The sequence below is a fragment of the Cololabis saira genome, chromosome 12 (assembly GCF_033807715.1).
Source record: "Cololabis saira isolate AMF1-May2022 chromosome 12, fColSai1.1, whole genome shotgun sequence".
NCBI lineage: Eukaryota > Metazoa > Chordata > Actinopteri > Beloniformes > Belonidae > Cololabis > Cololabis saira.
Genome location: NC_084598.1, coordinates 30,788,499 through 30,808,496, shown reverse-complemented (window position 1 = coordinate 30,808,496; position 19,998 = coordinate 30,788,499). Strand labels below are relative to the sequence as shown.

Below are 19,998 nucleotides of genomic sequence, written 5' to 3'. Positions count from 1 at the left end.
AGGTCCCAGATCATCACAAAATTAATTTCAGGGTTTTCATCTCACTCTGTGATCATCCTCTGGAGATGATTTTATGGACAATGAACATGAAAAGTCAGTGTTATTAGAAAAAACTCAAAACAGATTATTATATCCTAAATATGCACCGTACTTTGTTTTAGTGATAAGCTAAGAAATTATTGCTAAGTAAGGAACAATTCAATTCAAAATACTTTATTAATCTCTGAAGAACAATTAACTAACTTAACTTTATAGTGTTTTGGTGAAAAATAAAGTTAATTAAACGCTGTACAGAGAGTGGCTGATATTTTGAACAATGTCTCATGCTGCAACTGATGGCACATTCTTCACACAAACGAGATGTCCTACTGCATCTTACAACTCCATTTCACATAGTTGGGGCTCAAATTGTAGTTAGTAAAAGGTTGAAATTGTGTTTCTGTGTTTTCTACTTAGAAAATCTGTTTTTGAATAATGTATGACAGATGTATGAATAATAATTGTCTCAACTTCAGAATTCCCCAGTCTGTCAGCCATGGTGCTGCTGGTTCTGCTCTGTCGGAAAGTTGTGATCCGGACAAACTTTCTGCACCAGCCTGTAGTCCGTGCCGGTGAAGGCGATGAAGATGCAGATGACCTTAAATGGTTTGGCACAGATCCAGGCTGCCTGGGACTGGGTGTTTTCTGAGTAGCAGGTCTGGCCCGGGTCATACATGCAGGGCTTGGTCTTCTTGGACCGGTTGGTTCTCTGGTACTCCAAGCGGCAGTTTAGTTCAGTCACCATCATCACGTCTCGCTGATATTTCTGCTGTTCGGAAAGAGTGGAGCTGGTAGACTGAGGGGGAACGGAGACTTTGGACGTCAGATCCGGGAACAGGACTGGAGAGTTCTTTATCTTACTTCTCTGAGCTGCAGGATCCAGACGCTCCCATCCCACTGGTTTGGAAGGTGGGACGATGCTCACTGAAATGTTCCCCAGACGGGAAGAGTTGTGGCGGAAGTAGACACCAAACGTTCCGTTGATGTGGTCCACGATTTTTCCCGTCACCAGGAGGCTAATCTTGACTGTTCTCACGTTGAAGTAGAAGTCGCCCCAGCCCAGGATCTTCTTAGCCTTTGGAGAAGTTTTAGCAGGAGTTTTGGGCTTGGGAGGTGGTTGATAGAGATATTGATCAGGTGCTTGTGAGAGGTTTTGAGGCCAGCCGTAGGGGTTGAGTGACCCTTGAGCCGGGGTTTTGTGCTTGCTGGTTATGATTTGTAATTCTTTGGAGGCATGTTTAACTTTCAGCGCTGCTCCTTCAGCGTCTTCTCCTCCTGGTTCTTCCCATCTCCATTGTTCAGTCTTAAGGTCCAGAGCCTTGGATGTCTCCTGGACCTAAAGAGAGCAAAACATATGGACAATCTCAGAACAATCTTGTGAACCAAAGAGATTTCCTTGTTCAAATGTTTCAGTGGATATTTTCTACCCAGCACATCATGCTGGGTTTATTCTCTCTCTTTCTCTCTCTGTCTCTGTTTTTAATTTAACATATCAATCTGAATTCAAGATTTCAGGCCTGAATTCAAAACAATGGAAGTAATTGAGTTCAGTTTGCCTTGCTTAAAGCAATAAAATCAATACCGGTATATCAGCTTTAAAGATCAGTTTTTATTTTTGAGAAAATACATATGGGCATCACAAATAGAAACAAACTAATCAAGCTACACAAATAGACGTGGATGTTATTTAAACTTTGATAAAACCAAAAGGCCAGGGATGGTTTAGGCTTTTTCACAGAATTTCAATGTTTATTTGAACAAGTCACAAAATCAATGAAAAGTGAGTGAGGCTGAGGATGGAGCCAGGAGGCTAATGCTAATGTCAGCTGAAGGACCAACTATTGATTAAATGAGGAAAAAATGTTTTCTGTTTCTTGATTCTAGGCACTAAATCAACAGCATTATAAAACGATTATGATTACTGTAAGGTTAAAATCAAATCTTTCACAATACAACAGTTTAATTACAGTATGTTTTCTGTTGATGATGATTCACCCAAACATCCCCCAAAATGTGAATGAATGAAAAAAATAATCTGAAAAATGACTAACAAAACGAAGACAATGCTTTTGAACTGTCGTTCAACAGAACACAAAAAAAGACAAATTGAGACTGGATAAAAAGTTTTTTTGTGCCTCCTTTTGATTCAATCCCTGCAATCAAGTGATCTTTGAAATACTCAGTGATACTTCTGCACCTGTAGACGGGTATTTTGGTCCACTCCTCATGAACAAACTGTTCCAGCTGTATCAGGTTTGTAGTGTTTCTGCTTTTTCCACAGATGTTCAAAGGATTCGTACCAGGGCTCATAAAAGGATACTCCAGAATAATCAATTGTTTTCTTCTTAGTCATTCTTGGGTGTTTTCTGTTGTGTATTTTGGGTCATTATTCTTAGAGGATCCATGACCTGCAACTGAGACCAAGCTTTCTGTCAGAAGGCAGCACGTTTTCCTCCAGAGCCTCAGCAGGAGGGCCATCCCCCCTTATGATCCAGGTCCTGCTCAAGGTTTATTTCCTCCTAAAGGGGAGTTTTTACCTGCCAGTGTTTATGTAATAATTGCGCAGGGGTCATGATCTGGGTCTCTGGAAAGCGCCTAGAAACAACTTGTGTTGTAATAGACGCTATATAAATAAAATTGAATTGAATGTCTTTTTAGTCTTTAGATTTCATAGTTCCTGCACAGATTCAAATCCCTCTGTACCAGATGCAGCAAAGCAGCTCCAGAACATCCTACATCTTTCACAGTAACTACTGTCTTCTTTTCTTTGACGGCTTCATTTTTGCATCTGCAACATAGAGCTGATTTGACTTGCCGAAGAACTTTTGTCTCATCTGTCCAAACGGCATTCAAAGTTTTGTGGTTTGTAAATACACATTTTGACAAAGTCCAGTCTTGCTTTTTTATGTTTTCAAAGCCTGTGTCTGATTTTTGCTACTCAGTTTTCAGTAAATTATTGTTTATTATGACTATTGTCAGTTTCAGATGATTTCAGTGACTATTGTGGGTTTTTCTTTCTTTAATAAAAGGGTACCAACAAATCTGTGTGGGAGGTCTGATGTCCCAAACGTATGTCAGGAATGTGCAGTGATAAAACCTATAGTCTCCACATATCACAAACCACAAAATCCTTTTCCAGATGTATTTATTTATTTTTTGTAAAACCTTGAATCTCACTGCTTATCTATTAGATTTTAAAAAGCTATATATTGATATTCCAATGTCTTGCTTTGGGGCAATGTGCAAAAAAAGTGGGTTTTTATCAAATAAAATCAATGACAAAAGAGAGACAAAACCGCCTCGATCACCAGGATGACCACAAATGAATGACACCTTCACTGTAGCTAAATTAAAAGGAAGCAGGTGATCAATTAAAAATGATCAGTCTGTCTGTGATCAATAGGTTATCTCCTTTAGGCAAGGACTTTTAAACTCCCATTAATAAATTTTAATGCTGCGGTACATCCTCAAAAGATTCACAAATCCCTTGTTGATCCAGTCAATCATCCTTTCAGTGCAACCTTGATAAGGTCCACAGACTTATTAAACATTGACTTGGAACGGAGACTCTCTCACACAGACACAAATGCACACACACTTACACATGTAAACTCCTTATCCTTTTTTTGAAATGTAACAAGAAGACGGTATCATTGAGCAGCTTTCAGAATCTGTTCATTTCTGCAGCACACAAACTTGGTCTGCAGTTTTATGTCTTACGATGTTAAATACTTTAAAATAGACAGCACAAATTCACACTGATGAAGCTACTCATCTTAAAGCAGTTAACGGCCCACTGCTGTGTAAATGCATAGTAGTTTTAGGTCAAAGCTAATTAGGCACGTGTAACTTCTGTCATTTGAGTTTAATTGAACTCGTGGTGTGAGAGAAGAGTCAGTTTATGTTTTTTTATTTAATCTTTGTACTGCATGGGTTGTGCAAAAATGTTCTGCACACATGTCTCATAGGACTTGATTTCTGTTTTTGTGACAATATGCCGAAGGCAGATGGAGGTTTATGGCTACTTTTGCCTGTATTTCAGAATAAACCACTCCAGGAATATCACTGTTTCTCACAGACAAGCGAGATCCTTATCGCACCTAACTGCCCCTGTGCACCAATCCCAGCCTTCCCCTGCAAGCAAGCGAGCTCTACCTGTGTCTACTGTTACAACCCTAAATATCTAGCGAGGTGCTGTTCTCACCTACCCTAATTGGAGCTCACTGGGTGACAGTTGTGTCACTGGCTCACTGTCAGGATGCCTGCGCAGCGATTGTAACTGAGCGGAGGAGAGGATGCAGGCACAACACATGTGACAAAGCACACACACACACACACACACACACACACACACACACACACACACACACACACACACACACACACACACACACACACACACACACACACACACACACACACACACACACACACACACACACACACACTTGTGTATGTATATACAAAGACATTGGAGGCTGAATTCTTTCTTCATATATACACAAACAAACAATAAGAGAAAGCTGCTCTACAAAGCCTGTGCAGTCATTAAGCTCCTGTAATAAATCCCCAAATGAGTTATCTTTGACATTTTAACTTGCCAATTTCAGTTTTAAAGTCACAGCCTGCTGCTTAAACTTAAGTCAGACAGGGGAGCATATTAAATTATATTTTGCAGAGAAGAGAATTATACACCGCAAGATTGGACCAAATTAGAGCTGACAGCATAGAACTTCACCATCTAATAGAAAACTCAACGTTGATCAAATCCTGAGAAAATCTCACGTTATGATTTTTTTCCCCTCAATCTTTTCATGCCTGAAAAAATGTGACAAAGATTTTAATTGAACTTCTTGAAGATATTAAGGCCAAGCTGAACTTTAGAAGAGAATAAATCTTATCTTAGCATTTTAGTACATTATTAACTAGATTTCTGATCTTCAGGATAAAGACAATTTGCTCTCCAAGCAGTGTTATTATGTTATCAATAATCTTTAAGAATTACCAATAGGTTAAGCTGAACATTTGGTAAGTGAGTAGATTTTCTAAACGCAGAAGGAAGTCTGACTGAGAAATGACCTGCTGAAGATGTTGATGGCTTTATTGTTCTTTGGTGCAGCAACAAGCGAAAACAAGAACAGAAGGACATGTGAGGGGACGTGTCTGTCAATAATTAATTTATAACCTACTATTTTCACCCCAATGCAACGCATAGAAGGAAAGTCGCATTACATAACGTCACTGCAACAACACTTAATGTGAATAATGAGCAAAGCCTCAGGAAAAGATCAGACTTACCGCTGGTGGAAGGAGCCACAGGCAGGTGATGGCAAAGTTCATGCACAGAGCCCTCATTCTGCAAGAGCGGTTCTCCATCCCGAGAGCCAGTCAGTGACTCACTTAGTTAAAGCCTTCTCTTACTTCTCTGCAGAGAAACTCAAAAATCCCCAAGATTTGAAGTGAATACTCTGCTCAGCTCTCCCTCTCCCTCCCACTCAGTCTCTCTCTTGTTTTTTTTTCTATCTCTCTCTCCTCTTTAACAGATATTCACATAAACAAGCTTCACTTAAGTAAAAGCTAAAAAAAAACAAAAAATAAATAAAAAAAACAATCCTTTTTTTTAGCAAAAAAACTCGTGGAAGAACAAACCAGACTCAATATAGGTAGGCTAACTCATACCAGAAACAGTGAAACGCTGCATAGGTTGTGCACATACAGACAGAACCCCCCCCCCATTTGCTTCTGTGTTCGTTTTTACCACCTGGCTGGTCCTTGTTATGACTCATTATCAACCCTGGGGAAGGCGCTTTAAGGGCAAGCTCAGTTTGACAGTCCTCCCTGCTGTCCAAACATAGCTGCAGGAAGGTTGACAAAATGACAAGGGCTCTGTAAGGAAAATAAATGATAAATAAATGAGGAATACAAAAAAAGACTGTCAACTGGGCGACAGTGAAATATCAAGCTGACAAATCACTATAAATAGGGTAGTATGTGAGGCAAGGAGTTTTCTAAGTTACAGTAAAAAAAAATATGATGACATAATAAGATTTTGTGGGATACTGTAAGATTTTGTGGGATACAAAAATCCTTCAAAACAGATTCCAGACTGTACAATGAAACAGAAAAGTTGCATTACTTACATACTTTTTCTGAGCAATTAACGAAATGTCATTTTATAATTTTAAAATATATGTCTACTTTCTCAGTGTGTGTGTGTGTGTGTGTGTGTGTGTGTGTGTGTGTGTGTGTGTGTGTGTGTGTGTGTGTGTGTGTGTGTGTGTGTGTGTGTGTGTACGGTATGGTCAATGGATGGAATGATGTTGGGAGTGATAGATGGATAAATGGTTTTCATCCATAACAAAGAAGTAGTGAAATGGCCTCTGTAAGAGAACAGGAGAAAAAAAGAAGAGGTTTCAAAGCCTCACTTATATTTACTTTATAAGGTTTCTCAGTGTGGAACATGTCATTATCAATAATCCAAACATTAATTTGCAGTTTAAAATAGGTTAACCATACCAACAGTGGTGTAAATGAGCCGGTATTTCATGATATAACGGTATTATTGCAATTGTATTAAGTAACAAGGACTAACTTTAGTTAGGACTAACTTACATGAGTTTGGTTGTTTTCTTATCTGTCTTGACACAAAACCTCAGCCGAAGTTAATATAAAAAAAGAAATATACTGAATTTAATGAAAGTACCTCACAATAAAAAAAAGCCAAAAAGGATTTGAAGTTATGGTAGTATGAGGATAAGACCACAAGAGGACGCCTAAACCAACAGTTTTATTACGCAGACATTGGTGAGAAAACCTACCTTGTACATTTAAGCTGTGAGCTTCGTGCACCGTGAAGATAGTAGCTTAGTCATTAGTAATGTGATTGGATATTTCCACCATATTAAGAGCATTATTTTCCATCTATTTCACGCTTCTTTCCAGGGCTTATGAACCTTAAATGGTGAATATGTGTACAGTCAAACTTTATTTCATTTGGACTCTCAACATCATAGTGTTTTAGACTAGTTTTGAAGTACATCTTTTCATCTACCCACCTTTTATCTCCTTGCCAGATGTAGCCTATCGTATAGATTTTTAAGTGCATTTAAGCACGGTTAAATTTGCTAAGTCAATTTTCATAGATTCCATCCATCCATCCATTGTCTATACCCGCTTTATCCCTTGCGGGGTCACGGGGGTCTGCTGGAGCCTATCCCAGCTCATTTCAGGTGAGAGGCAGGGGTTACACCCTGGACAGGTCACCAGTCCATCACAGGGCCACATATAAACACACAAACCATGCTCACAACCACAATCACGCTCACACCTACGGGCAATTTAGAATCACCAATTAACCTAATATGCATGTTTTTGGACTGTGGGAGGAAGCCGGAGTACCCGGAGAGAACCCACGCAAGCACGGGGAGAACATGCAAACTCCACACAGAAAGGCCCTGCTGGGCCTGGGAGTCGTTTTCATAGATTATTTAATAATAACTTGCATGAATTGATGTAAATGGCTTGATATTCATCACTGTCTAAGCAGCAAATTACAAATTGCACATCTCCTTTTTACTACTAAACAACGCAATCGCGCTTATCAGGTCACATATCATGCAGCGTTCCATTTGTCCTCGGAAGTCGGAATTTCCCAGTTCCCAGTGGGAATTTTCAACTGGAACGCCCCTCGAAGTGGGATTTCCTACTGGGAAAGTGGGAGAAGCTTCACCACCTGAGTTACCATTCCAAGATGGTTGCCATTCCCAGTTCCCAGTTCCGATTTCCGAGTTAAAAGGAACGCGGCATCACATGCGTTGAACAGGACGGTCAACAGGAAAGGAAACGGAATTACATTGAAGTAAGAAAATAGTTTCAAAGCATTGTCTATAGAATGTAAATTGAAAGATAGAGGCCCTTAGCAGTGATAGAAACACAGAGGCGTGAAGGATTTGGTATTATCATCATTTACTGGAGAAGCCCTACGTGAAAGCTGCGACCGACGTGACGTCATCATATTCCCACAATGCTTCACGCGTGGAGCGGTACATTTTTAAAATAAATGTGTTATTATCAACGAACCATATCTATTTTCAGTAGTGCAACAACTTGTACTGGAGTTAAGTGTCACATTGTAAAATCTCTGTTCAACAAATAAAATAAAATTGTTACATACTTTGAGAACCGTGAGTAAGTTTGCTATGACGGGGAATGGGGTCGGACACTTTGCGTCAGGAAGGGCATACACTCTTGTTTCTTTTCAGATCGTATAAATCTTTCGCCTTTTACTAAAGATTTCCGTGGAGAGGAACAATAAGAGTTTTAACAAATTTTTTGATGCCCTGTTTCGACGGGGCTTTCTAAACTTGTTCAAAAATAAAGCTTAAACTGACTTGCTTTCCTGTATGTAGCAACGGAAAATAAAACTCTTGTTTGAACATTTAGCTCTTTTTGTAAAAGTGAAACATGTATTTTTTAGAGATATAATTGAAAACACTTTCAGTTAAACGTTATAAACAAGGCTAGTTTATTTCAGCAACAAGGCCTTCAGAGGTGCTTTACATAATTATATGAAGAGTGAGGAGGAAAAATAAAAGTTACAGTGCAGTCGCAGAGTAAAGAAAAGTTGGACCTATACCAGACTTACAACTGAGTACTAAAATCAGAATCAGAAATAAGTTTATTTGCCAAGTTTTTTTTTTAACACACACAAGGAATTTGTTGTGTTGATTTGGTGCAATACAAAAGAACAAGTAGTGTTAACTGAGATTTAAAATATAAAGTAAAAAGAAAAAAATTACATGTTTTAAAATTAGCATTGTTTAAAGTTAAATTCAGAATAGTTCAAATAATTCAGTCAAGCCAGCTGTAAACAAATTAGTTTTTAACCTTGATTTTAAAGAACTGTTATCCTCAATTAATCGGATCTTATTTTACTAGTGTCACGATATTTAACAAGACATTCCAGGCACTTTTCATATTTTTTTCTGTTATCATCAGATATTCATTCTTATTCAGTTAGAGGTGGGAAGAACTTTCATTTACCTCTTTGTCGTACCTGCAGTCACCAATCCTTTATCAAATTCCATGGCCCTCAACTCTGGAACTGTTTAATAGATCTCTAAAGTTACCGTCATCCTTAAAAATGTTTAGGACCAGCTTAGTGGGGTATCTTTTATAAAGGCAAAATTAACATGCTATTCGTACTGAAATGAAATTGCCATTTCATGGATATTTTTGTTTGGGTGTTTATTGTGTTTTTCTTTGTTTCTTTTACCTTTTCTTTTTCCTTTCTATTCTTTTTCTATTGATTGATTTGTTTTGTTTTGGTGATTTTGTATTGAGGGGGAGGATTTTTTATAAGACCTTCGGGCTTCTTTTCCTCTCCTGCACAAATTATTTGTCATTGTATGATAAAATTACTGTATTATCATTGTGCAAATAAATAAATAATAAAAAAAATAAAATAAAAAAAACAGCTTTCATGTCAAATTGTGTAAAATTGCTAATTAATAAATAAAATAAATACGGTATTTACATACTGCGAGAACCGTAAGTAAGTTTACTAGGGCGGAGAATGGGGACGGACACTTTGAGTTGGTTAAAGTATACACTCTTGTTTCTTTTCAGATCGTATAAATCTTTCGCCTTTTACTAAAGATTTCCGTGGAGAGGAACAATAAGAGTTTTAACTAATTTTTTGATGCCCTGTCTTTGACGGGGCCTTTTATACATGTTAAATGGAAAATTCGAGTATATACTCGAAAACAAATCATATGACGTTAATATATTAACGTCATATGATTTGTTTTAATAAACACATCATTGTTTGTGTTGTTGAGGTAATGAAAATATGTCTTAAAATGCACTTTAGAGCGTAGTCTAAAATAAAAATAAGGTTAAAAACTGAAACTGTTATTTGTCATCCAGTCCACAAGGCGGCGTCAGTGAGTGCACAAGTGACTTTATTTGTTTTTTTCGGTTGTCACGAGTAAGAAAAAACTACGAGGCGTGGGAATGAAAGTTTAGCTGAGCCATTAACTCAGTCATTTTATAAATTTAAAACACATAAGTCTAATTCAGAAATTATATTGAAATCCCCTTTCAGTTGCATGTTAAAGACAGAGTGGCTGTACATTCGTGGGCAGCTTTTGTGTGTTTGTGTCGTGATTGAAATGGTACAGTAGTTACAGTATATCAATGGATGACTGGATGACTGGATGGTTTACGTCATCATATTCCCACAATGCACCACGCTTGGATCGGTACAATTCTTCATATAAATCTGTTATCCTCAATTAATCGGGTCTTATTTTACTAGTGTCACGATATTTAATCAGCTTTCGTGTCAAATTGTGTAAAATTACTAATTAATAAATAAAATGAATACGGTAGTTACATACTGAGAGAACCGTAAGTAAGTTTACAAGGGCGGAGAATGGGAAGGGACACTTTGCGTTAGTTCCAGTATACACTCTTGTTTCTTTTCAGATCGTATAAATCTTTCGCCTTTTACTAAAGATTTCCGTGGAGAGGAACAATAAGAGTTTTAACTAATTTTTTGATGCCCTGTCTCTGACGGGGCTTTCTAAACATGTTAAAAAAACAAACTTAAAATTGAAGATTTTACTCACCTGCATGGGAAATATAACACTTATTTGAGCAATTAACTCAGTCTTTTTGTAAACGTGAAACATACATGTCTATTTTAGAGATTACATTGAAAACACTTTCAGTAGCGTTGTACTGTAGATAAGGCAAGGTTATAGCACATTTCAGCAACAAGGTAATCAGATGTGCTTTACGTAAATATATGAAGAGTGAGGAGGAAAAATAAAAGTTACAGTGCAGTGGCAGAGTAAAGAAAAGTTGGAAATATACCAGACTGAGTACTAAAATCAGAATCAGAAAGAAGTGGAGAGGAACAATAAGAGTTTTAACTAATTTTTTGACGCCCTGTCTCTGACGGGGCTTTCTATACATGTTAAGTGGAAAATTCAAGAATATTGACGTCATATGTTTTGTTTTAATAAACATACCAGTCTGTGTGTTGATGAGGTAATGAAAATATATTCTTAGATACACTTTTAGAGCTTAGTCTAAAATAAAAATCACATTAGATACTTTGAGCTTGCCACAAGGACGTAAAGACTTGGATGACCTGTATTTTTTTTATTACTGAACTCAGACAAGAATGAAATCATTGTGGTCGTCCCAGAACACCATAGAAAGGCATTTTTGGGTACGGTAATACACCTACTGTGGCCTTTAGCACCGCTGTAAAGAATCTGGGGGTCATATTTGATCAATCAGGATATGTCCTTAAATCCTGCATCAAGCAAATTTCAAGAACTGCCTATTTTCATCTACGTAATGTAGATTCAGATTCAGATTCAGATTCAGATTCAGATTCAGATTCAGATTCAGATGACTTAATCCCTTTGGGAACTTCCCTCGGGGAAATTGACATCTCCATTTCACACATACAGCACTGTCATTTACAATTCAAACACCCCCAAAGCCAAACACCCATATAAAGATAAAAAAAAATTAAAATAAAGATAAAAATAGAAATAAAATCAGACACATCCTGTCACAGAAAGATTCTGCTAAAATGGTATATACATTTGTCACCTCAAGTATAATATAATAAAACAATACAATGAAATAAAATAGAATAAATAACAAATCAAATTAAATAAAACGATAAGAAAAGAGGTAAAATAATAAAAAGCACAAGTTGTTAAAAAGTAACTCGGGCATTTCATAAATTTAAAACACATAAGTCTACTTCAGAAATTACATTGAAATACCGATTTGTGGGCTGCTTTTGTGTGTTTGTGTCCTGAAGAAGTATCAATGGATGCAAGGATGACTGGTCTTTATAACAAAGAAGTTACGTCATCATATTCCCACAATGCACCACGCATGGAGCGGTATAATTCTTCATAGAAATCTGTTATCCTCCATGAATGGGATCTGTTTTTTACTAGTGTTACAATATTTACTGAGCTTTAGTGTCAAATGATGTAACAATGCTGTCCAATAAATAAAATAAATAGGTACATACTGTGAGAACCGTAAGTAAGTTTACTATGGCGGAGAATGGGGTCGGACACTTTGCGCTTGTTCCAGTATACACTCTTGTTTCTTTTCAGATCGTATAAATCTTTCGCCTTTTACTAAAGATTTCCGTGGAGAGGAACAATAAGAGTTTTAACTAATTTTTTGATGCCCTGTTTCTGACGGGGCTTTCTATACATGTTAAAAAAAAATAAATCTCTTAATAATCATTATTTGCGTGTTATAGGTTAAAATACATGCGCACTTGCATTGAAAAGATCATTTCAAAAATATCCCGAGATGCAGTTTCTAGCGTGGTTAAACCATGGATGTATTATAGAAACGGGTTAAACATATAAATAAGATCATTATCATTGGTGACTATTGTCATCAGTCCACAGGCGGCGTCAGTGAGCACACCAGTAAGAAAAAACTACAAAGTCTGGGGAAGAAAACTGATTTGTCTGTGCTCACTGACGGACAAGACAATTCAGTGTTTTGTATTATTTTTGTTTTATTTATATGTTAGTGTGTGGTTCAGTGTATTTGCTTGTGCCTGCACGTGAAACGATGAAAGACTAATGAGAGACATGAGTACAATGAGCGTTGTGGACAAATCTGCACTCACTTGTTACTGATGTGGCCCCGGAGATTACAGAAACAAAATACCTTTGTATTTATTTATTTTTTATCTTTTTTTTTTGGAAAATACAGTCCCCTGAACACACTTTCCTTTCACTCCAGCAGAGCTCACCAAGGACTTTTTAATATGATATGTACAATGTGCAGCAGATTGTTTTCATACATAATAAGCTGGTGAACTTTTCATTCTTTCGTCCTAAATAATTCATTGACATGAACTGTCAGTTGCAATTGTTTCATGATGTCACATAATTTATTTGTTAACCTTCAATGTTCATGCTCATATTATTTAAAAACATTTTATGAAACTGATTTAAAAATATACATGTTTAATATTATATTAAGCCTTCTCTAACAGTCCTCTTTACCTACATTGTAAAAGGCTCAAAGTTTTGCTCTTCTCATCTTCAGCCCTTATAAACAAAACTAAAATCAGCAGGCGGTGACTTAAGGATCTCAACATTTGTATTGCTATCTATAGCACCCACAGCAAAGTTCTCTGAGATACTAATGTACAGTAGATACGATTTTAACAGTCTTTTTCAATCACTGTGTGTGTCAAAAGGTGATGTACATCAAAGCAATCAAATTTTCACTTGTGCAGGAATATAAAAACTCATTTTTCTTTTCTTCTGTCAAGAAATCTCAGATGTATTTGTGGAACAGTGTCGGGTCTAGTTGTTGCACATCGCTCATGTCACAGTGATCTCGTCCAGCAGGTCAGCGGGGAAGTAGCCCAGCTTGCGTCCAGTGCTGACCTTCAAGTATCCTCCTTTCTCATCTCCTTTCTTCACCACAATCTGCAGCACAGAGTAACGGCAGAGCCGTGTGGCATCAGTCTATTGAGACCTCCATGTGGTTTTTAATTTTGATATATTTTCAGTGCACATTCAAATGTTATGCATGTTTTCATATTTGGCATCAGGGAAGTTACCTGATCTTTCTTGAGTGTAATTTGTCCCATCTCTCTGTTGCCAACAAAGGAGCGAGTCACCTTATAAACTCTTTCTGATGCGCGCACTTTTATGATGTAGTTGGTAGGAAAGTAGCCTGTCTTCTCTCCCATCTTCCCCTTAAAAATCAGTCAACAGAATTTATGTCCAGTCTGAGCAGTAATGCAAATGGAAAACAGTTTACGTATTTGAGACTTTCATAGACAAGAAGTTTTAACTGACCCTCCACCACTCTTCATTGGAGTCATCCAGTACTATGATGCGATCACCAGGGCTAATACACAAACAAATAACAAATTGTTTAATAAAGTGTAGCATTCACTTAATATTAGAAACACAAGGAATTCAACTGACTGAATTGAAACCATTTTAAAAAATATACTGAAAAATGTGACTCATACGTACTGGAAGTCAAGGTCATCTTTTTCAATGGCCTTGAACCGGTACAGAGCCAGGTAGTAGTGGGATCCAGTGAATGTCCCTTTACTCTGTTGAGAAAAATGGCACACATGCTACTCTCGAAACAAATAATATGGATTTGAAATCAAAAGCATGCAGACACGGTGCAATCTGGAAACAAGGAGTTACTGGTATCCAGAATTGTTCTGTTTGTTCTCACCTTTTCGTCGGCTTTGTCTCCTCCTTTCTCTTTTTTATCCTCCGGTTTCCCTGAATGGAGAACAGATCATGTGATGTATAGTGTTCCAAGTATGTACCTTCTTTGTTTGTGGTGCTGCTTTCAAGTGTTTACATGATTATTTATCACTGGCAAAGGAAAGCAGACAACCCTTTGTTAGTATGTTTACCTTCTCCTCCTTCCTCATTTTCTTTTGGCTGTTGGTTCTCCTCCTCCTCCTCTTCCATCATCATCATCATCTAGAGAACAGAACATTATAAAATCATTACTTGAAAAGTTTCCTGGGTGTCATGTGAGCAGAGTTTTTCTCTCTGAATATTGGAGTTTTTAATGTTGGAATAAATTCCATCCTAATACTCACATTTTTCTTGTCATTTTCATTCTTTTTGCGCTCCTTGTTTGCCATAATGACTCCGACTCTCAGGGTGTCAAAGACCGGGTCGTTCCGGTTTGGGTTATCTGGTGAGGAGAGAGTTGTGAGCCAAACAGTTAATCAGCCCTCTCAGTTTAACTTTTAATTCTTTCATACTACAATTTGATCTTAGCTGTATTCAATGTTTTATGTTTTATTTTGAAGATTGAGTGCCCCTGTATTTAATATGTAGCTGAGATTCTCTGAACTCACTTAAAAGCCTCTACTCCTACTCCCTTTTTTTGTCATTAGCTTGAATAAATTATTCAGGACTACAGGTGTAATAAAAGATATATCGTCATTCAAGGTCTGGTGGACTCACTTGAGTCTGGTTGGTCACTACTGTACAGGGGGGAACTGTAGGCTCTTCTGAAGCCAGGCGGCTAGAATTAAAAAAATAATGATAATAAAAAACACAGGCGAACATTTTTTTTTTTAAATATGCAAACATTATGGTGGCTTGTTACATCATACATTGCATAAACTGGGAACTGAAAGGATGAATCTTGCTTCTTCTTAGACAACTCACAATTTTGCCAAAGCACCTCTGGAACTCAACGTAGGATTGACATGAATGGTGGATGTTGGTCTTGCAGTTTTTACATCTCAGGCAAAATTTGTTGTTCACTGAAAGATGTGCAAAGTAACACTATCAAGGATATTTATAACCCATTTAGCTACAACTTATTATAGAAAGCAGCACAAATATGAGAATATGTTTTGATATTTGTGTTCATTTCCTTTGAACAACACATACAAACTATCATGCGAGCACAGACGTCACAGAATTTGGGTTTCTTGCAGTAGTGGTCCTTAAACTTGTGGGGTTTGTCGTTGACCCGAATAACAGGCGGTGGAGGTTCTGGCTCCTTCTCCTCCACTTCCACCTCCTCCTCATATATGAAATAGACCTACAGACAGAAATTTTAGTAGATAAAGAGCATAGGGGGTGAATTTACATGTTGCCTAAGCACTTCCCTCAGATAAGAATTAAGTTATAAATGGGTAGCAGGTTTGAGTGGACTGTCAGCTTGGGAGTAGTGTTATGAAAATTATCTTAACTAACAAAAAGCTTTTCATTGTCTTCAGAGAAGAGCATGAATAAATATTTTTTGTGTCAAATTGCAATATATTTTATATTTAAGAATACATTATTCTCAGAGGTGGACAGAGTACTCGACCCCAGTACTTGAGTAAGAGTACAAATACTACTGGTCAAAATTTACTCCGTTACAAGTAAAAGTAGCTCAGTCAAAATATTACTCGAGTAAGAGTAGAAAAGTACTTGCTTTTAAAGGTACTTAAGTATCCAAAAGTAAATGCTTTTAAATTTACTTTAAGTAAAAGTAAGAGTAAGAGTAAATTTCAAAGCAGAGAGGTAGTTCTGCTTCGGCAGACACAATAAACATTTGAAAATAAATGTCTGTGGTTTTTCTGTGCCCTCGTTTTTTACTCGGTCGAACTCAAACATTGAGTTAAGATACGGCCAAGGATTTTGTGAAAGTCCCTGCTCCGAGTCCGGCTCATTATCAGACTCAGACGACTCAGCGGATTGTCTTTCTTCTCCTGACGCAGGCGTAGCCATTGTTGCAGCTCTGTCTTGACTTGTTGCGGCTCTGTCTTGACAAACGCAGGCTACTTTGGCGGTATCGTTTTGAGGAGGCTTGACGTATTTCCGCTTTACGTACATCCCAGTGGAGAGCGTGCACTGTGATAGGTCTCCTCCTTCGACAAAAACAGCTTGTGTCCAATAGGATTTTAGGGAAGAAGAAAAAAGAGCAGACCTGAAAGTAACGAGTACTTTTCAGCCTTCCTAGAAATTTACTCGAGTAAAAGTAAAAATATTTGTCTTGGAAATGTATTCAAGTAAGAGTAATAAGTACCAAACAAATCTAATACTCAAGTAAACTTAAGTACAGTACTCAAGTAAATTTACTCCGTTACTGTCCACCACTGATTATTCTGCTGAACTTGCAGTTTTCTTCCACCACAGCTCCACTCACAGAGTATTTTTAGTTATTTTTTTTAAAATCCCACAGCAATAGAAAAGTTAGATTCAGTTAAGCCCATGCTCATATTTTTACTCTTGACGCCGCAGTCCAGCCCTGTCCAACTGGGGGCTATTTTAAACAGCCTGGGAATGGCTCTGCTAATAGGGAGTGGTGCTGTCACTCACAGTGTCTCCGTCCTCCTTCACGAAGTTGTCAGGGACCGGAGGGTTGTCGTGGAAATCCACAGAGTTTTTGTCATCCTCCCTAAGACATATTAACACACAAAAAAGTGATTAAGATCAATGGCTTGAATCCCTTATTAACACTGTGGGTAGAAAAGGGGGGGTGGTACTCACTCATCCATGGCGCAGGATGGGAAATGTCAATACTGCTCAGTCTGAAGAGAAAATCAGTGTGAGTTTTATTGTTGTTTATGTGGAAGGTAATGGGACACCAAATCAAATCTGATGAAATAAAAAAAAATTGTAATTTATTTACACTTTCTTTATTACTTAAAAATATGAATAACCAACCACCTGTTCTGTTAGAACACGTAAAGCTTTCTTATCCCTCTAACGTTCCAAAGAACTAACAAAATGTATCAACTAGAATTGAACTTAAAAGGTACCAAACACATTGTTTTTTAACAACATATTCCCTTTTACACAGAATTACCTCACAATGTGTCTTTACAAAACTATATTTTGGACAACAATTTAACTTAAATTGCATTATAAAAAGTTCTTACAACATACAGCATTAGCTAAAGTCAGGCACACACATAACCTAACAGCAAATATATACATATACCGGTACATATATTCTGCATGTGCAGTAGGTTACATGTATCCAAGCTCCTAAAATCTTACAAACATGCAACATATTTCAGTGAATTTAACAACTTGACCCACACTATTCTTGGGTCATGAAATTCAATCTCATCACAACTAAATTTGGAAACTTGTTTCCAGTCAGGAAAAGAAGAGGACAATTCTGGTAAGTATTACCAAATAACAGCAATAATAATTATAATACAAAAATGTAGCAATATGTTATGCGTGTGGTGGCTATCAAATTATTAACAATACTTTTTTGTTAAAATGACTTTTCATTTCTGTCAAGTACATTTCTGTCAAGTACATGTACACATATTAAGCTGCAAAACTACTTACCTTTTTGCCTAAAAGTTGTACAAATCACACAGAAGAAATGATATATCCGGTGTGTTGGCAAGTCTCTATGAACGAGTGCTTCGTGTCAAGGCGATGTCTGAGGTGTCGTATGGTCAGTGCAGCTGAGTCGAACAAAGCTGCCACCCAAAACTCTTCCTCACTTCAGGCCCTTTGAATGAAGTCTTGCCCCGTCTTTGTGGTTCCTCTATGTTTCCCTCAGCTGATTGCCAAGCTGAATCTGGGCTTTGAGTGTGACCTAAACTATTTCACACTTTTTTGGGAGTTGTGAAATTCCTTCTTTCGGAATATCTATGATTCTGTGTGTGTATTTGGATGAACTGCAGGCTGAGCACCGTTATGTCAAGCTGACAGTTTGGAACAGCTGAGGGCTCTGAAATGAGCGCCAGTGACGAAGGGGAACCACATGCATTCTCTCCCTCTGTCTTCATTACATGCATATACACACACATCTTTCCTCCTGTCCCACTTGTTCACAGGCAGATTTAATCTTAATCACAGAACAGAGCAAATAAAATAATGTCTTGAGTTTTGTTTTGAATGAGGACACAGGTGTGGTATCAAAACTGCAGGCATGTTGTTCCACAGATCAAGGCCACAGTAACTGTAACTCAAAGCATTTTCAGCACATTTGGATCAGCTCAGTCAAAAAGCCTGATCAAGTTATAGTAGACAAGAGTGGAATACAGAGTTGTATGGCGTGTGAGGGGTATGAGTGTTTGAAAGGTATTCAGCATTGTAGTTTGTTTTATTTTTATACAAAAATGCTATATATCTATGCATTAAATATAAAAACCGTGCAATGGATGTTTGATCTGTCCAGGGTGTACCCCATCCTGCCCTGGTTTTGCCTAAACATAGCTGAGATAAAGTCCAATATGGTGACTCTGAACAGGGTAGAGGCAAATAAAAATCATGGATGAATAGGTAAGCGCAAGGAAGGTACTGTACAAGAGTTTTCTTGGACTGTGTGACTTTTTTTTTATTTTATTGTGCTGTAATTGTGGAGTGGACTTTTACGGATTTCCAAACTTGTATTGTATATTTATATAATGTATATATAAATTAGCTGTGTTTGTATTATTTTTACCTAGTTGTAATACCATCCTTAATAGGGAAACTTTGAAAAATGTTGCTAAAAAGACAAGTCATCAAAATACAAGTAATCAAAAACAACACAATTAAAAAGCAACATAAAAGTCACTAAATACCAGGAAAGAATTTTATACAAAAACGCAACGTGTTCTGTATCAGAGTTGTTCATCTTATTGGAAATTATTTGAAAACTGAAATTTGATAAAAATGATTTTCACATTAAATGTAAAAAGAAAAATCATTATTTTCTACGACAAAATTATGTCTGACTGTAGCAGGGTGATAAATGGTCTTACACTTATAAAGCACCTTTATAACTTATTTGAAATTATTTGAAAATTGCCATTAAAAACTACAGAATCAGAAGGTCACATAAGTTTCCCAGGAAAACTAAAAAGCTGTTTTATAGAAACAAGTATACCAACTAAATCTTAAATATCAAGCTTTTAACAGCACTGAGTTTTCTTTTGAACTTTAATACCCACATAACATGTTGATTACGTTCCACTTTAAGGCAAGGCAAGTTTATTTGTATAGCACAATTCAACACAAGGTAATTCAAAGTGCTTTACATCATAATTCAAAGCGGCAAGACACAATTAAACAGTAAATAACAAATACAAGGAAATAAAATGATAAGAAAAGAGGTCAAATAATAAAAAGCACAAGTTGTTAAAAAGTAAGGGCAGTAGAGTACAGCAGGTAAGTGTTTAATTTAAGAGTACGCTTCAGTAAACAGTAATGTTTTTAGGTCTGATTTAAAGGAGCTGACAGTTGGAGCAGACCTCAGGTCTACAGGAAGTTTGTTCCACCGGTGAGGAGCAGAATAACTGAACGCTGCCTCACCTTGCTTGGTTCTGGTTCTTGGGAACCACAACAAACCAGATCCAGATGAACCTCAGGGCTCTGGGAGCTTCATAGGAATTAACAGATCAAGCATGTATTTTGGTCCAAGACCATTCAGTGCTTTGTAGACCAG

At 37.2% G+C, this 19,998-nt stretch overlaps 2 protein-coding genes and 4 non-coding genes across 7 annotated transcripts; 4 read left to right on the top strand and 2 right to left on the bottom strand.

Annotated features, from left to right (window-relative positions):
• Positions 1-8: 8 nt before the first annotated feature.
• Positions 9-5,434, bottom strand: LOC133456531 (neurexophilin-2-like). The gene is made up of 2 exons (XM_061735028.1): positions 5,338-5,434; positions 9-1,375 (listed from the first exon to the last, which is right to left on the bottom strand). Exons 1-2 carry the CDS (start codon positions 5,413-5,415, stop codon positions 530-532), a joined length of 924 nt encoding a protein of 307 aa, XP_061591012.1. The 5' UTR covers positions 5,416-5,434; the 3' UTR covers positions 9-529.
• Positions 5,435-8,280: 2,846 nt separating this feature from the next.
• LOC133457585 (U5 spliceosomal RNA) lies at positions 8,281-8,394 on the top strand. Its single transcript, XR_009783874.1, has one exon. It is a non-coding gene; the product is annotated as a U5 spliceosomal RNA (small nuclear RNA).
• Positions 8,395-9,646: 1,252 nt separating this feature from the next.
• On the top strand, positions 9,647-9,761 carry LOC133457591 (U5 spliceosomal RNA). The gene has a single exon (XR_009783878.1). It is a non-coding gene; the product is annotated as a U5 spliceosomal RNA (small nuclear RNA).
• A 746-nt stretch (positions 9,762-10,507) lies between these two features.
• Positions 10,508-10,622, top strand: LOC133457587 (U5 spliceosomal RNA). The gene has a single exon (XR_009783876.1). It is a non-coding gene; the product is annotated as a U5 spliceosomal RNA (small nuclear RNA).
• A 1,552-nt stretch (positions 10,623-12,174) lies between these two features.
• On the top strand, positions 12,175-12,289 carry LOC133457586 (U5 spliceosomal RNA). The gene has a single exon (XR_009783875.1). It is a non-coding gene; the product is annotated as a U5 spliceosomal RNA (small nuclear RNA).
• Positions 12,290-12,589: 300 nt separating this feature from the next.
• On the bottom strand, positions 12,590-18,276 carry stac3 (SH3 and cysteine rich domain 3). Of its 2 annotated transcripts, none has more exons than XM_061735027.1 (13): positions 17,907-18,276; positions 17,091-17,198; positions 16,920-16,998; positions 15,501-15,654; positions 15,273-15,370; positions 15,066-15,126; positions 14,693-14,790; positions 14,501-14,570; positions 14,314-14,363; positions 14,100-14,182; positions 13,917-13,968; positions 13,676-13,813; positions 12,590-13,541 (listed from the first exon to the last, which is right to left on the bottom strand). In XM_061735027.1, the coding sequence occupies exons 2-13, from the start codon at positions 17,096-17,098 to the stop codon at positions 13,434-13,436; spliced, it is 999 nt and encodes a 332-aa protein (XP_061591011.1). In that variant the 5' UTR covers positions 17,099-17,198; positions 17,907-18,276; the 3' UTR covers positions 12,590-13,433. The 2 variants fall into 2 exon arrangements, with proteins under 2 accessions (XP_061591011.1, XP_061591010.1); XM_061735026.1 differs by having other exon boundaries at positions 12,605-13,541; positions 17,091-17,131.
• Between the last annotated feature and the right edge of the window lie 1,722 nt (positions 18,277-19,998).

Bases quoted from the DNA above. Each gene is read 5' to 3' on its own strand.
- stac3 (XM_061735027.1), bottom strand. The intron at 15,655-16,919 runs GTGAGTGACAGC...TTCTGTCTGTAG, and splicing joins TGAAGGAGGACGGAGACACT to GTCTATTTCATATATGAGGA. The intron at 14,571-14,692 runs GTGAGTATTAGG...TCTGTTCTCTAG, and splicing joins ATGAAAATGACAAGAAAAAT to ATGATGATGATGATGGAAGA.
- LOC133456531 (XM_061735028.1), bottom strand. From the start codon at position 5,415: ATGGAGAACCGCTCTTGCAGAATGAGGGCTCTGTGCATGAACTTTGCC. The intron at 1,376-5,337 runs GTAAGTCTGATC...TGCTCTCTTTAG, and splicing joins TGTGGCTCCTTCCACCAGCG to GTCCAGGAGACATCCAAGGC.